Source organism: Chiloscyllium plagiosum, chromosome 12 (genome assembly GCF_004010195.1).
Source record: "Chiloscyllium plagiosum isolate BGI_BamShark_2017 chromosome 12, ASM401019v2, whole genome shotgun sequence".
Classification (NCBI taxonomy): Eukaryota; Metazoa; Chordata; class Chondrichthyes; order Orectolobiformes; family Hemiscylliidae; genus Chiloscyllium; species Chiloscyllium plagiosum.
The window spans coordinates 87,745,698-87,761,341 of record NC_057721.1 but is presented as its reverse complement, the minus strand read 5'-3'; the positions used below and the strand labels follow the sequence as shown (position 1 = coordinate 87,761,341).

Here is a 15,644-nt window from a genome sequence, read left to right as displayed (position 1 = left end):
TTTAGACAGTACATTTGGATCGGCTCAGGCTTGGAGTGCTGAATGGCCTGTTCCTGGGCTGTAAATTTTCTTTGTTTGTTTGTTTGTTTATAACAAGGGAATTGGAATAATGCAACTTTTAGCCCAACGGAAACATACCCAGCAGGATTCACAGTTCCGAAGGAGTCCATTAATCCATTATATTGTATATCCTTCTGCTTCAAATATTTACCCCATTTTCCTAAACATTCTGAAATGGTGTATGCTTTGGTCCCTCCACCCTGTGTCCAGAAGGTCTGGACTCTAAATGATCTGTTAGCCTCAGTACTGTGTTGGCTGGTGCATACTGAGATGTCATTAGTTGCAGCTAATGTAACCAGACTATATGAGTCAAAAAACACTGGCAGTTTTAGAAATTGTATTGAGTGTAAAAGCTTTGCAATTATCAGTAAAAATGGCAATGAACCTATGGGAATTATTTGTGAAAAAGATCTGTTTATCAAGTGATGGAAATTTGGCCTCTCTGGGACTCCAATCCCTGGTCATTTCCCACTTGGTTTTCAAACCGAGCACCCTTCACCACCTTCCCACGTAATGAGCAATGACCAATGAAAATGCTGACAAAGCCTAAGGCTAACTATCTGAATAAGTGGACTGTCACTGATGGAGTCCACACAGCCAGTCATCCCAAAATCTATCAGCATGGAGTGGATATTGTGCGTGCAGTCTGAGGAGATAGGAGAAGTGCTAAATGAATATTTTTCCTCAGTATTCACACTGGAAAAAGACAATGTGGTCAAGGAGAATACTGAAATACAGGCTACTAGACTAGATGGGATTGAGGTGCATAAAGTGGAGGTGTTAGCAATTCTGGAAAGTATGAAAATAGATAAATCCCCTGCGTTGGATGGGATTTGTCCCAGGATTCTCTGGGAAGCCAGGGAGAAGATTGCTGAGCTTTTGGCTTTGATCTTTATGTCGTCATTGTCACAGGAATAGTGCCAGAAGACTGGAGGATAGCAAATGTTGTTCCTTTGTTCAAGAAGGGGAGTAGAGACCAGTGAGCCTTACTTCGGTTGTGGGTAAAGTGTTGGAAAGGATTATATGAGATAGGGTTTATAATCATCTAGAGAGGAATAAGTTGATTAGGGATAGTCAACATGGTTTTGTTGAGGTCTTTGAGATAATGATAAAACAAGTGAATGAAGGTGAAGCTGTTGATGTGGTGTATATGGATTTCAGTAATGCGTTTGATATGGTTCCCCATAGTAGGCTATTGCAGAAAATACGGAGGAATGGGATTGAGGATGCTTTAGTCGTTTGGATCAAAAATTGACTAGCTGAAAGAAGACAGAGGGTGGTGGTTGATGAGAAATGTTCATCCTGGAACTCAGTTACTAGTGGGGTACTGCAAGGATCTGTTTTGGGTCCACATATTTGTCATTTTTATAAGTGACCTGGATGAGGGCGTAGAAGGATGGGTTAGTAAATTTGCAGATGAAACTAAAGTTGGTATAGTTGTGGATAGTGCAGAAGAATGTTGTAGGTTACAGAGGGACATAGATAAGCTGCAGAGCTGGGTTGACTGGTGGCAAATGGAGTTTAATACAGAAAAGTGTGAGGTGATTGACTTTGGAAGGAGCAACAGGAATGCAGAGTACTGGGCTAATGGTAAGATTCGTGATAGTGTCGAATGAGCAGAGAGACCACAGTTCTGGATTAGTGGTGCTGGAAGAGCACAGCAGTTCAGGCAGCATCCGAGGAGAGCCTGAACTACTGTGCTCTTCCAGCACCACTAATCCAGAATCTGGTTTCCAGCATCTACAGTCATTGTTTTTACCTAGAGAGATCTCAGTGTCCATTATTGGTAGAGGGATTGAGTTTCAGAGCCACGAGGTCATGCTGCAGCTGTACAAAACTGTGGTGTGGCCGCACTTGGAGTATTGCGTACAGTTCTGGTCACCACGTTACAGGAAAAATGTGAAAGCTTTGGAAAGGGTTCAGAGGAAATTTACTGGGATGTTGCCTGGTATGGTGGGAAGGTCTTACGAGGAAAGGCTGAGGGACATGAGACTGTTTTCATTGGAGAGAAGAAGGTTGAAAAGTGACTTAATTGAGACATATAAGATAATCAGAGGGTTAGATAGGGTGGACAGTGAGAGCCTTTTTCCTCGGATGGTGATGGCTAGCACAAGGGGGCATAGCTTTAAATTGAGGGGTGATAGATACAGGACAGATGTCAGAGATAGTAAGGGCATGGAATGCACTGCCTGCAACAGTTATAGACTCGCCAACCTTAGGGGCATTTAAATGGGCATTGGCTAGGCATATGGATGAGAATGGAATAGTGTAGGTTAGATGGGCTTCAGATTGATTTCACAGGTTGGCACAACATTGAGGGCCGAAGGGCCTATACTGCGCTGTAATGTTCTATGTTCTATATCTCGGGCCCATCTTTCACAGTCTGAATGAAATATTATCTCCACAGTCCTGCTCACTCACATGTTTGAGAAGAGGGAAAACGTGGGGCTAGTTTACAAATGAGGAATTTAGAGAGCTACAGAGATAGGGCTGGAGAGTGGGACTACAGAGAGTGGGCTGGATAGTTCTTTCAAGAGCCAGTACAGACATGATGGGCCAAATGGCTGCTTTCTTTACTGTAAAATTCTATAATTTGTTTGACATCAAGGGTTGGGAACTATCTTTGTCTTTAGTGTATTCTGGGGACTGGGCTTACTGGGGCAAGGCCAGGATTTATTGCCCATCCTTGTAACTGATCGCATTGCTGTGGGTCTGGAGTCACATGTAGATCAGACTGAGTAAGGGCGGCAGGTCTCCTTCCCTGAAGGGAGAATCTGGTGGAGATGGTGGTAGGATGGTGCCTGGTTTAGTAATTCACAGGGACCAGCCTTACCTGGGGTCATTGGTACACACCCAATTGCAGCTGTTGGTTCAATTCGAAAAAAATAGAACATAAGAACATAAAACAGTACAGTACAAAATAAAAGCCCTTCAGCCCACCATGTCTGCACCAACCATGATGCCATTCTCAACTAATCCCATCTGCCTGCACATGCTCCGTATCCCTCTATTCTCTGCCTGTTCATATGTCTGTCGAAATGCCTCATAAACTTCCCTAATGTAGCCACTTCTCCCACTTTCCCTGGCAGCATGTTCCAGGGACCCAACTACCTGCTGTGTAAAACCCTTCCCTCAGAGATTACCTTCAAACTTTCCCCCTCTAAACCCATGCCCCTAGTATTTGACATTCCTACCCTGGGTAAAAGACTCCGACAATTCCCCCTATTCATGCCTCTCATCATTTTATAAACTTCTATCAGGTCACACCCCTCAGCCTCCAACACTCTAACAAAAACAATCCAAGTCTGTCCAACCTCTCCTTATAGCTAATACACTCCAATCCAGTCTCAGACATGATTTCCTGTTCATGAAGCCATGCTGACTCTGCTTAATGATATTGTGTACTTATAGTTGCTCTGCTATTACAGCCTTTATTTCAGACCCGAACATTTTCCCAAAAACTGAACTAGCCTATAGTTACTGTGTTTTTTTAAAGTTTTCTTCCCTTTTTAAGCAAGGTGTTACATTGGCATTTTTCCAATCTCTGGGACTTTTCTCAGAATCTAAGGGCTCCTGGAAGATTTCTACCATGTATCCACTATCTCTTCCTTTAACATCCTAGAATACATCCTATCAGATCCATTTGTTTTTAAAGCACTTTTTCCTCTAGTGATAACTATTGTTTGTATTTCATTTCCTCCTTTTTCCCTTGAATATTTCATAAATTTTGGCTGCTATTAATGCCCTCGACTATGAAGACTGATGTAAAATATTTATTCAACCTCTCTGCCATTTCCTGGTTCCCCATTTTCATTTCCCCAGCCTCAGTCTGTGTGTTGCCTTTGGACACTCTCTCTTTTATATATTTAAAGAGGATCTTGCCATCTTGATATTTCTTCCAAGTTTACCCTTTCCTCCTCACTTTTTTTTTTGGTTGTCTTTTGTTGGTTTTTATAACATTCCCAATCTTTTGGTTCACCACTAATCTTTGGTTCATTCTGTATTTTTTCTTTCAATCTGATGCTATGCTTAACTTTACTGGTTAACCACAGTTGGAGGAAGGTTTGTGGTGGAGTTTCCCAGGGCTCAGGTATGGGATGCTTGTTTTTCCTGATAGACTTGAATGATCTGGATTTTGGTGTGATGGGGACAGCTTCCAAGGTCGTGGATGACACAAAACCTGGAGGAATTGTAAACTGTATGGAAGATAGTACGGAACTCAGAAAGAACATCGACAAGTTGGTGGAGAGAGTCGATGAAGTGTGAGGTGTTACACTTATGTCAGCAGGGCATGCAGAGACACAATACAGAATTCTATTCTAAAGAGAGTGAAGGACCAGCGAGATATGAGTGTATCTGTGCAGAAGGCATTGAAAGCAGCAGGACCAATAGAGAGAGCAGTTAATAAAGCATAGAACCTTTTAAAAAGGGGAACAGATTACAGGAACCAGGTAGTTATGCTGAAATACTCAATATACTTTTTAAACCGCAGCAGGAACATTGTGTACAATTCTGGGTGCCACATTATAGAATAGTTGTGAACACTGGAAAGAGAGAGAGAGAGAGAGAGTGCAGAACATAGAACATTCCAGCGCAGTACAGGCCCTTCGGCCCTCGATGTTGTGCCAACCTATGAAACCAATCTGAAGCCCATCTAACCTGCACTATTCCATTTTCATCCATATATTTATCCAATGACCATTTCAATGCCCTTAAAATTGTCAAGTCTACTACTGTTGTAGGCAGGCCATTCCACGCCCCTACTACCCTCTGAGTAAAGACTGGGTTGAGGGATAAGGAACCTCAGTACTGCAGTCAGGATCCATAGCCTCTCAGTATTCTTGCAGTGTCCTATTCACCATGTCACCCTGTGATCTCTGGAAGAAAAGATTTAATAGACTAAATGACATGCTTAGCCTAATTGGGACTGCACTGTGTCTCAGTGGTTAGTGCCACTGCCGCATACGTCATGAACCTGGGTTTGATTCCAGCCACTGTCTGTGTGGAGTTTGCACATTCTCCCTGTGTTTGTGTGAGTTTCCTCTGGATACTCCAGTTTCCTCCCAGTTCAAGGATGTGCAGGTTAAGTGAATTGACCATGGGAAATACAGGGTTACAGGGATATGGTGGGGCGGTTGGGTCTGGGTGGGATACTCTTAGGGTTGGTATTGATTCAAAAGGCTGAATGGTCTGTTTCCATACTGTAGGGATTCTATAAATCTAATTCATATGTTTGTAAACCAGGTGGCTACTGAAATAACTTCACAGAGACTGATATCTCATTGCCAAGTCACCCTTTATTTACAAGTATGTAATACCTGACACTGATCCAGCTCCCTCACAGCCAGCTCTTAGGGTGAACAGAACGTCGGTCAGCCAGGGCTCCCTGATTCAACCAGATTAACAGCCCCAATCAGGGAACTCATATTTGATGAGGTCCACCTGGCTGACCTTGTTACACTCACTACATCCCTCCCTCTGAGTCCGGAGACGTAGGCCTGTGCTTTTTCCTGTAGCCTCTCCTGGGGTGTTTTTGCACTGGGTCAGGTTCCTCAGACTCAATCTTGGATACGGGCAGTGTGTGTGTGTGTGAGATTGTAGACTACCTCGTTCACCCAGAGCGTCTCGGAAGAAATTAATTCTGTTCTTCATGCGGTAAAGGCTTTGAGGTTGCGGCTATGCTGTGTCTACCTCAGACTCCAAGGTTTCTTCGCTAGGCAGAGGGAGAGAGCCCACGGATTCCAACAGCCTTTCTGGATGCTTGGAGGAGCCCAGTATGTTTTGCTCCTGCCCTGTTTGTGAGTTTGCAGCTTCCATGTGGCCCACATGCTTGTTCAGGATTGGCTCACCTGCCTGAACTTTGTCCGACATGGGACCAGTCCTCGTGTCTGGCATTGGTGTTCCTGATGTCATTTCACCTCATCCCACAAAGGCCCGGGAAAATCAGATTTAACCTGGTGTGGAGTCTTCTCCCCATTAGCAACTCTGCTGGAGCTATCCCTGTAGTTGCATAAAGGATGGTGCGATATTCAAACAGGAACCGGGACAGTTTGATATCTAGTGAAGCTGTATGCTGTGTCTTCAAATCTGTCTTCAAGGTTTGGACTGCTCTTTCTGCCAGTCCGTTGGATGATGGATGGTCTAGTTATCCTTAGATGCCAAATGCCTTTTGACATTAGGCTGCTGGTAAATGATGGCCCATTCTCTGTGACCAACACCTCCAGGAGTCTGTGTATTGTAAAAGATGCACATAGCTTTTCTATCGTCGTCCTGTGTTTGATCTCTATGCACATCCAACCACCTCGAGTGGGCATCCCCAATGACTAAGAACATTGAGCCAATGAAAGGCTGGTGTAGTCGACATCTAACCAAATCCAGGGTTTACCCAGCCGTTCCCATGTGTGGGGGGAGCTGCTGCAGTGGTATTTGTTCTTGTTGACACTCTGGGCATTCCCCCACCAACACAGCTGTGTTGGCATCCAAGCCTGGCCACCAAACATAATGTCTCACCAACATCTTCATTTTGGAGACCTCTGGATGACCCCGGTGGAGTTCAGCCAGTATCTGGCAGCGACCTTAGCTCGGGATAATCACTCTTACTGCCCATAATAAAATGCCGTTCTCCATGATGACCTAGTCTCGCTGGGCCCAGAAAGGTTTCATTTCTGGTTGTGATGGCCCTTTTCCTTCCCCCATCACCATCAGCTGTTTTAGTTTGCCAGGATGGAATCTGTCTGTGCCCACTGTCAGACATTGTCATTAGTGACCAGAGGGTGTCCTGAAAGTTTAAAACCAGAACGGACTGTGCCAGTGGTGGCACCACCGGTGGTGTATCTGCCAGCGGGAGGCAGCTCAAGGCATCTGCATTCTCCCCATTGGTGTTCCAACTTGTAACTATACACAGCCAGAATAAGGGCCCTCTGCTTCATTCGACCTGAAGCTATAGGCAGCACGGCCCTGTCCTTGTTAAGTAGCCGTAGCAGGGGTTTGTCATGTTACTATTACAAATTACATCAATAAAGGCATTGGTGGAACTTTTTCACACTAAAGATAACCGTCAAACCTTCCTTCTTTATCTGGACATTTCTTGGTTTGACATCAGCCAACGTCTGGACAGCGTACGCTATTGAGTGTTCCTCTCCATTGTAAGCCAACACTACCCCAATACTGTACCGGGAGGCATCACATGTCAGAACCAGATCTTGTCTGGCATTGTTGTGTGCCAATACCCCAAACACAAAAGCTGCTTCTTGATTTCCGTAAAGGCTACAGCTTGGCTCTGAGACCATTTCGAAGGCTGACCCTTTCTCAATAGCAAATGTAAGGGTGGAGACCAGGTTACATATGAATTTTTTGTAACAATTCACCAGTCCAAGGAAAGACCTAAGCTCAGTTATAGACTTGGGAGCTGGGGAATATTTCAACCACCTCCCTTTATCTTCCAATAGGTGTAACTCTGTAGCCCAAGTAGGTGACTTGGGGTGATTGGAATGCACATTTTATTCCCTCCTGAAGCACATCTCCACCTTGGAGAAATGTTTAAGCACTATGTCCAAGTTCTCTAAATGCTTTTTATTGGTCTTCCTGGTTATTCACATGTCATCCAGATAAATGGCGACTTGGTGTACACCTTGTAAAATGTTTGCCATCATCAGCTGGAAAATGGTACAGGTTGATGTAACCCCAAAAGGCAGTCTCGTATATTGGTAAAAACCCTAATGGATAACAGTTGTAGCATACTGTACTGGGAATCCGCATTTAATCTCAATTGCAGGTCCATATTTGTGAAGGACAGCTCCCTCCACTAACTTTGTGTCTAAATCCCCTCTGTGAGGGACTGGGTATTTATCCAGCTGAGAAAAGTGGTTTACCATTTGTTTAAAATCCCTACAAGAGGTAACTGACTTGTCGTCCTTCACAATCAGTACGACCGGTGCTGCCCATGCTGTAAGCTGGACTGGTTTGATCTTTCCTTCACTTTCCAGCTTTCCAATTTCTGCCTCTGCTTTTGCCCTGGGCAGGTTTTGCAGAATCATGGAATTGCTTCTTGGTCAATATGCAAGGTGGCCTTGGCCCATTTGACCTTCCCTAGACCTTCCTGAGAAACGTTGGGCTGTTTAATTAGGAGTTCATTCAGGCAATCATTTTCTAATCGAAACATATTGAGCTAATCAAGGTCAAGGAGTCACAAAGATGTACAACACAGAAACAGACCCTTTGGTCCAAATCGTCCATGCCGACCAGATATTCGAAATTAATCTAGTCCCATTTGCCAGCATTTGGCCCATATCCCTCTAAACCTTTCCTGTTCATATACCCATCCAGATGCCTTTTCAATGTTGTCATTGTACCAGCCTCCACCACTTCCTCTGGCAGCAACCTTGTAAATCTTTTCTGAACCCTTTCAAGTTTCACATCATCTTTCCTATAGCAGGGAGACCAGAATTGAACACAATATTCCAAAGTGGCCTAACCAATGTCCTGTAAACCATAACATGACCTCCCAATTTCTATATTCAATGCACTGACCAATAAAGGGAAGCATACTAAATGCCCTCTTCACTATCCTGTCTACCTGCGACTCCACTTTCAAGGAGCTATGAACCTGCACTCCCAGGTCTCTTTGTTCAGCAACACTCCCTAGGACCTTACCATTAAGTGTATAAGTCCTGCTAAGATTTACCTTTCCAAAATGCAGCACCTCGCATTTATCTGAATTAAACTCCATCTGCCACTTCTCAGCCCATTGGCCCATCTGATCAAGATCCCGTTGTAATCTGAGGTAACCTTCTTCGCTGTCCACTACACCTTTAATTTTGTCATCTGCAAACTTACTAACTATACCTCTTATGCTCACATCCAAATCATTTATAAAAATGACAAAAAGAGTGGACCCAGCACCGATCCTTGTGGCACTCCACTGGTCACAGGCCTCCAGTCTGAAAAGCAACCCTCCATCACCACCCTCTGTCTCCATCTTTGAGCCAGTTTTATATCTAAACCACTAGTTCTCCCTGTATTCCATGTGAATCTTTGCCAACCAATTTCACCCCATCAGCTTGGACCCAAACCTTTTACGACACTGAGTAGTAACTGAACCAGCTGCTTCTCAGGTGGGACCAGAACCAAAATTGTACCCTTAATTTGTAAAAGTCCTCAGTCTATCTGTTGTCTTAAGCAAACTTAAGGGTTGGAGTCCAGAGTGAACTTTAGTAAAAACTGGTTCCACAATCACTGATATAATCGCACCGGTATTGACCTCCACCCAATCTGGTGATCATTTAACCAGATATTTATTTTGTTTGGTTTGATTTGGATGTTACCAAGCAATTTAAACTATTCCAAACCAGATGTGGGTGGGGTTTCCAGGGTGTGCACTCTCCTGGATACCGGCCTATGAATCCTCTTACTCAATTCAGGCTTAGTGGGACTCTTGCTGTCTCGAGCCCACATTTCGGCATCAACTATCACGGATTGTTGGCTGGATCCTGAAGTAAAGTTTGACCATTTGGCCGAGGCTCGGCTTTGTTTTGGGGTTTTGCTGTGGGCCGACCTAGAGTCCCTCTGTTCAGGATATGTCCTAAGGGAGGATATGCTTTCACTCAAACGGTGTGCCCCAAGCTCATTCGGACTGGTGAGTGTGTCCACTTCCATTACAATACCCTGTAACCCAGATGCTCCACTTGCTGCATTTTCTAATGACAAAGCCAGTTATAGTGAGTGTTTGAAGTCCAGTTGGGCTTCAGCTAGTAGGTGCTTTTGTACGGTTACATTATGGATCCCTCATACCAAATGGTCTCTCAGCATCTCATTAAGGGTCAAACCAAAGTCATATGCCTCTGTTAGTCATCTTAACTTAGTCAAAAATCCTGACACGGATTCCCCTCGTTCTCTGCTGAGTAAAACCGATAGCAAGTCAGAATTGGAGGCAGCTTAGGTTTGTAATTTCTTTCACCCATTCCATCAACTCCTAAAAGATTTCTGTATCTGGTGCCTTTGGAAATGTTAGGCTCCTAATAACTGAAAAAGTTATTTTGCTTGCACCCAAGCTGTCAGGAGAATTACTTGTTTCTTTTCATCTGCCCCAATGTCATTTGCCTGGATAAAATAATGGATTATTTCTACATACAGAGGCTGGTATCCCGTCACCAAGCCCCCCTTTATTTACACAGGGAGAGTCCCTGACACTGATCCGGCTCCCTGAGAACCAGCTCTCAGAGTGAACAGAACCTCTGACTCTCTGTTTATATCTCTAAGCCAGGGCTCTCCGATTAGACCAGATTAACAGCCCCAATCAGGATTGACATTATTACAAATCACTAGTTACCTCGAGTGGTTTTTATAAAAGATTTGGAGTCATAGAGTCATAGAGATGTACAGCACGGAAACAGACCCTTTGGTCCAAATTGTCCATGCCGACCAGATATCCTAATTAATTCTAGTCCCATTTGCCAGCACTTGGCCCATATGGATGTAGGTTTGCTCACTGAGCTGGAAGGTTCATTTCCAGATGTTTTGTCACCACACTAGGTAACATCCTCAGTGAGCCTCTGGGCAAAGCAATGCTGATGATTCCTGCTTTCTATTTATATGTTTGGGCTTCTTTGGGGTTGGTGATGTCATCTCCTGTTCTTTTTCTCAGGAGGTGGTAGATGGGGTCTAACTCGATGTGTTTGTTGATAGAGTTCTGGTTGGAATGTCATGCTTCTAGGAATTCTCATGCATGTCTCTGTTTGGCTTATCCTAGGATGGATGTGTTGTCCCAGTCAAAATGGTGTCCTTCCTCATCCATATGTAAGGATATTAGTGAGAGAGGGTCATGTCTCTTTGTAGTGAATTGATGTTCATGTATCCTGGTAGTTAGTTTTCTGCCTGTATGTCCAATGTAGTGTTTGTTACAAGGTATTTTGTAAATGACATTAGTTTTGCTTGTTGTCTGTATACGGTCTTACAAATTCATTAGCTGCTGTTTCAGTGTGTTGGTGGGTTTGTGGGCTACCATGATGCCAAGGGGTCTGAGTAGTCTGGCAGTCATTTCCGAGATGTCTTTGATATAGGGGAGGGTGGCTAGGGTTTCTGGATGTGTTCTGTCTGCTTATTTGGGTTTGTTGCTGAGAAATCAGCGGACAGTGTGCATTGGGTACCTGGTCTTTTTGAATACACTGGAATGGTGATTTTCCTCTGGTCTGCATAATCCCTCTGTGCTGCAGTGTGTGGTGGCTCATTGAAATAATGTTCTGATGCAGCTTTGTTTGTGGGTGTTGGGATGATTGCTTCTGTAGTTCAATATTTGGTGTGTATGTGTTGTTTTCCTGTAGATGCTGGTTTGAAGTTGGCCATTGGTGTTCGCTCTACTGTGACATCTAGGAATGGCAGTTTGTTGTTGTTTTCCTCCTCTTTGGTGAATTTTATGCCAGTAAGGGTATTATTGATGGTCTTGACGGTTTCCTCTAAATTGTTTCGTTTAGTGATGACAAAGGTGTCATCTACGTAGCGGACCCAAAGTTTCATTTGGATGGTTGGCAGAGCTGTTTGTTCGAGTCCCTACATTACTGCCTCTGCTAAGAACCCTGACATCGAAGATCCCATGGGTGTTCCGTTGGCTTGTCTGTAGGTTTTGTTATTGAAAGTGAAGTGGGTGGTAGGGCATAGGTCCACTAGCTTGATGATGTGGTCCTTGCTGATGTAGTTGGCGGTGTTTGATGTATGTGTCTTTGGGTCTTCTAATAGTGTAGTCAGTGTTTCCTTGGCCAGGTTAATGTTGATTGATGTAAACAAGGCAGTTACATCAAAGGAGACCATTATTTCATCCTCTTCCATCTTGGTGTCTTTGATGGCTTTCAGGAATTCTTGGGTAGAGTGGATGGAGTGGCGTGAGCCTTCAAAGTGTTTTAGTCTTTGGTGTAGCTCCTTGGCCAGTCTGTAAGTTGGTGTTTCAGGTAGTGAGACTATGGGTCTGAGGGGGGCTCCTGTGTTGTGAATTTTGGGTAATCTGTAGAAGCATGGTGTGTTGGATCTGTCTGGTTTCATTTTTTGGAAGTCGGTCTTATTTATTTCTCCAGATTTCTGAAGTTTTTTGAGTAGGGCTGTGATTCAGTTCTCTAGTTGTAGGGCCAAGTCTATCGCCACTTGTTGGTAAGTGTTGGTATCTGCAAGTAGTGCGTTTGCTTTCTCAATGTAGTCTCTTTGATTTAAAATGACTGTCATGCGTCCTTTGTCTACAAGTAGATAACAATGTTTTTTTTTAGTATTGTCTTATCCCTCTAAATCCCTCCTATTCATATACACATCTGGATGATTTTTAAATGTTGTAATTGTACCAGCCTCCATCACTTCCTCTGGCAGCTCATTCCATACATGCACCACCCTCTGTGTGAAAAAGTTGCCCCTTAGTTTTCTTTCCCCTTTCATCCTCAACCTATGCGTTGTAGTTTGGGACATACACACCCCAGGGAAACGACCGTGGCCATTTACCCTATCCATGCCCCTCGTGATTTAAAAGGTCACCTCTCAGCCTCCGACGCTCCAGGGAAAATAGCCCCAGCCTCTTCAACCTCTCCCTATAGCTCAAGTTTTCCAACCCTGGCAACATCCTTGTAAATCTTTTCTGAACCCTTTCAAGTTTCACAATACCCTTCCTATAGGAGGGAGACCATGCAGGTTCCAAAAGTGGCCTAACCAATGTCCTGTACAGCTGCAACATGCCCTCCTAACCCCTTTACTCAATACTGAAAATGTGTTGCTGGAAAAGCGCAGCAGGTCAGGCAGCATCCAGGGAACAGGAGAATCGACGTTTCGGGCATAAGCCCTTCTTCAGGGCTTATGTCCTGAAGAAGAGCTTATGCCCGAAACGTCGATTCTCCTGTTCCCTGGATGCTGCCTGACCTGCTGCGCTTTTCCAGCAACACATTTTCAGCTCTGATCTCCAGCATCTGCAGACCTCACTTTCTCCCCTTTACTCAATACTCTGACCAATAAAGGAAAGCATACCAAACGCCTTCTTCACTATCCTATCTACCTGTGACTCCACTTTCAGGGAACCTGCACTCTCAAGGTCTCTTTGTTCAGCAACACTTCCCAGGACCTTACCATTAAGTGTATAAGTCCTGCTCTGATTTGCCTTTCAAAAATGTATCATCTCACATTTATCTATGTTAAAACACCATTTGCCACTCCTTGGCCCATTCGGCCCATCTGATCAAGATCTTGCTGTACCCTCAGGTAACCTCCTTCCAATTTTGCTGTCATCTGCAATTGTTCACACAATGATAGAGTCACTGCCCATGCCAGTGATTATTGCCCATCCATGGGGCAGTTCCAAGTTAACCACATTGTTGTGGGTCTGGAATCACATGTAGGCCAGACCAGGTAAGGTGGCAGATTCCTTCCCAAAAAGATAGGTGTTTACAACAATTGACAATGATTACATGGTTATTATTAGTCTTGCATTTTAGTCCATATCGTTAGTAAATTCAAATGTTACCATCTGCCAGGGTAGGAATCAAACCTGTGTCCTCACAGCATTATCCTGGGTTGCTGGATTATTAGTCATGAGACATTCACTGCACCACCACATCCTCACAACATCTGTTGGCAGAGAGGCTGGCTATGACAGAAAGCTGAATGAGCTATTTCTGAAACGGTAACAGTAAACAGGTTCCAGTGTGGGAAAACAATGCCTGGATCCAGTGAGAAACAACCACCCTTGAATGGGACCTTCCCAGGCTCTGGGTAACGGTGAAGTGAGTGGTAGAATCAGCATGGTGTTCAGTAAGGCCCATCTCAATATTGAGATCATCTCGCCACATCTTGTAGCCCTTTCTCAAACGGGGTGGTGAAACTCTCCAGAGACAGCAGCGAGTGTCCAGCTGATGCTTATTATCGCTTGTTAAACACCTTGTTGACAACCCAGCTCAGCACAGATAGTGACCTTACCAAACTCACCAAACAAACTAGCCATCAGGAAAACTCACAGGGGCTTCTTGTTAAGCTCAACTCGCTGCTTGCTCCAAAAGAGCTCAGCTGAGTGTGTAACACCAACTGGTTTCAGAAACATGCCTAACTGGGGGAACCACTAGTAGAGACTTTGGGCAACTTCAAACAGTTATATTACTGATTAACAGTTATTAACTGATCATAGTTATTAGTTATGGGAAAGAAAAACAGGGTAGCAAGGTGGCTCAGTGGTTAGCACTGCTGCCTCACAGCACCAGGAACCCGGATTCAATTCCTTCTTCAGACAACTGTCTGTTTGGAGTTTGCACATTCTCCCCATGTCTGTGTGGGTTTTCTCCCGCAATACAAAAAGATGTGCAGCTCAGGTGAATTGGCCATGCTAAATTGCCCATAGTGTGAGGCTCATTATTCTGGGGTAACTATAGGGTAGGGAAAAGGTCTTGTTGGGTTACTCTTCGGAGGGTCTGTGTGGACTTGTTGGGCCAAAGGGCTTGTTTCCATTCTGTAGGGAATCTAAAGATCTTCCAGTTGCAGACTGAGCACCAACATCTCAAGAATGCTACTGAAGATTCTTCTCATGCACCAGCTTGAGCTTTCATCTGTTTTATGTAAATGACCTTGGTCAGGAGGAGGTCAGGGAAGAATGACACTGGGCCCAGTGTCCAGACCCAGACCCAGGAAATCGGAGCAAGTCAGTGATGTGAGGAACAACCAATGAAAGGTTTGATCTGACTGAGCTACAGCAGTAAGGATCAGTTAACTGATCAGCAAAGGGAGAGAGGGGACCCAAATCTGGAAAGTATTGTGGGAGAGGAAAGAAAGGCACCTGGTAAATAGGCCCGGAAACCAGAGAAAGGAAATGCTGGGAGGGGGGCCAGGGATGTGTGGGAGCGTCTGGAGAAGAATGAGGAAACCCAGCTAGGAGGCTAGAGTACCCAGGGAAAGGAGAAGGCAAATCAACATTAGGGCACAGGGGGATCAGGAAACGTGCAGTGTATGGAAGGGCAACATGCTGATGAGAACAATCTCAGCCAATGTTCACTGTTGGTGTTTCAGATTCTGAAGCCTGATGATCACATTGCCAAGCAGCGATACATTGCAGGGAAAGTGGTCCTTACAAAGGGTATCAGCGAGTGGGTCTCGTTTGATGTCACTGAGAGTGTGAAGGAATGGCTAATTAACAGAGGTGAGTGTTACATCAGCATTTTGAGAAATCAAACAGATATCATTATCGAAAAAAGTGTTCACGAGTCTCATTCTTGACAATTGAAGTTGGATGATATTGGATCATATCTAGATTATGTTGGATGATGTTTCCTTTCATTTAGGCCTTTGGTGGTTTTTAGGACCACTGTGTCAGATCATATTGAGATTGTGATGGATAATATTGGGTCAGCATTGGATTGGTTTTTAAAGTCAGAAGTCACACGACACCAGGTTATAATCAACTAGGAGAAAGTGAGGACTGCAGATGCTTGACTTTGGTGGTTTTTAGGACCACTGTGTCAGATCATATTGAGATTGTGATGGATAATATTGGGTCAGCATTGGATTGGTTTTTAAAGTCAGAAGTCACACGACACCAGGTTATAATCAACTAGGAGAAAGTGAGGACTGCAGATGCTTGA

At 44.3% G+C, this 15,644-nt stretch overlaps 1 protein-coding gene across 1 annotated transcript in view; it reads left to right on the top strand.

Annotated features, from left to right (window-relative positions):
* tgfb3 (transforming growth factor, beta 3) overlaps window positions 1-15,644 on the top strand; it is a 56,155-nt gene that overhangs the window by 15,074 nt on the left and 25,437 nt on the right. Inside the window, exons 3-6 of the mRNA XM_043701490.1 lie at window positions 1,933-1,977; window positions 2,362-2,401; window positions 14,683-14,707; window positions 15,048-15,202. Coding sequence (XP_043557425.1) covers window positions 1,933-1,977; window positions 2,362-2,401; window positions 14,683-14,707; window positions 15,048-15,202 — 265 coding nt within the window. The remainder of the gene's footprint in view (window positions 1-1,932; window positions 1,978-2,361; window positions 2,402-14,682; window positions 14,708-15,047; window positions 15,203-15,644) is intronic.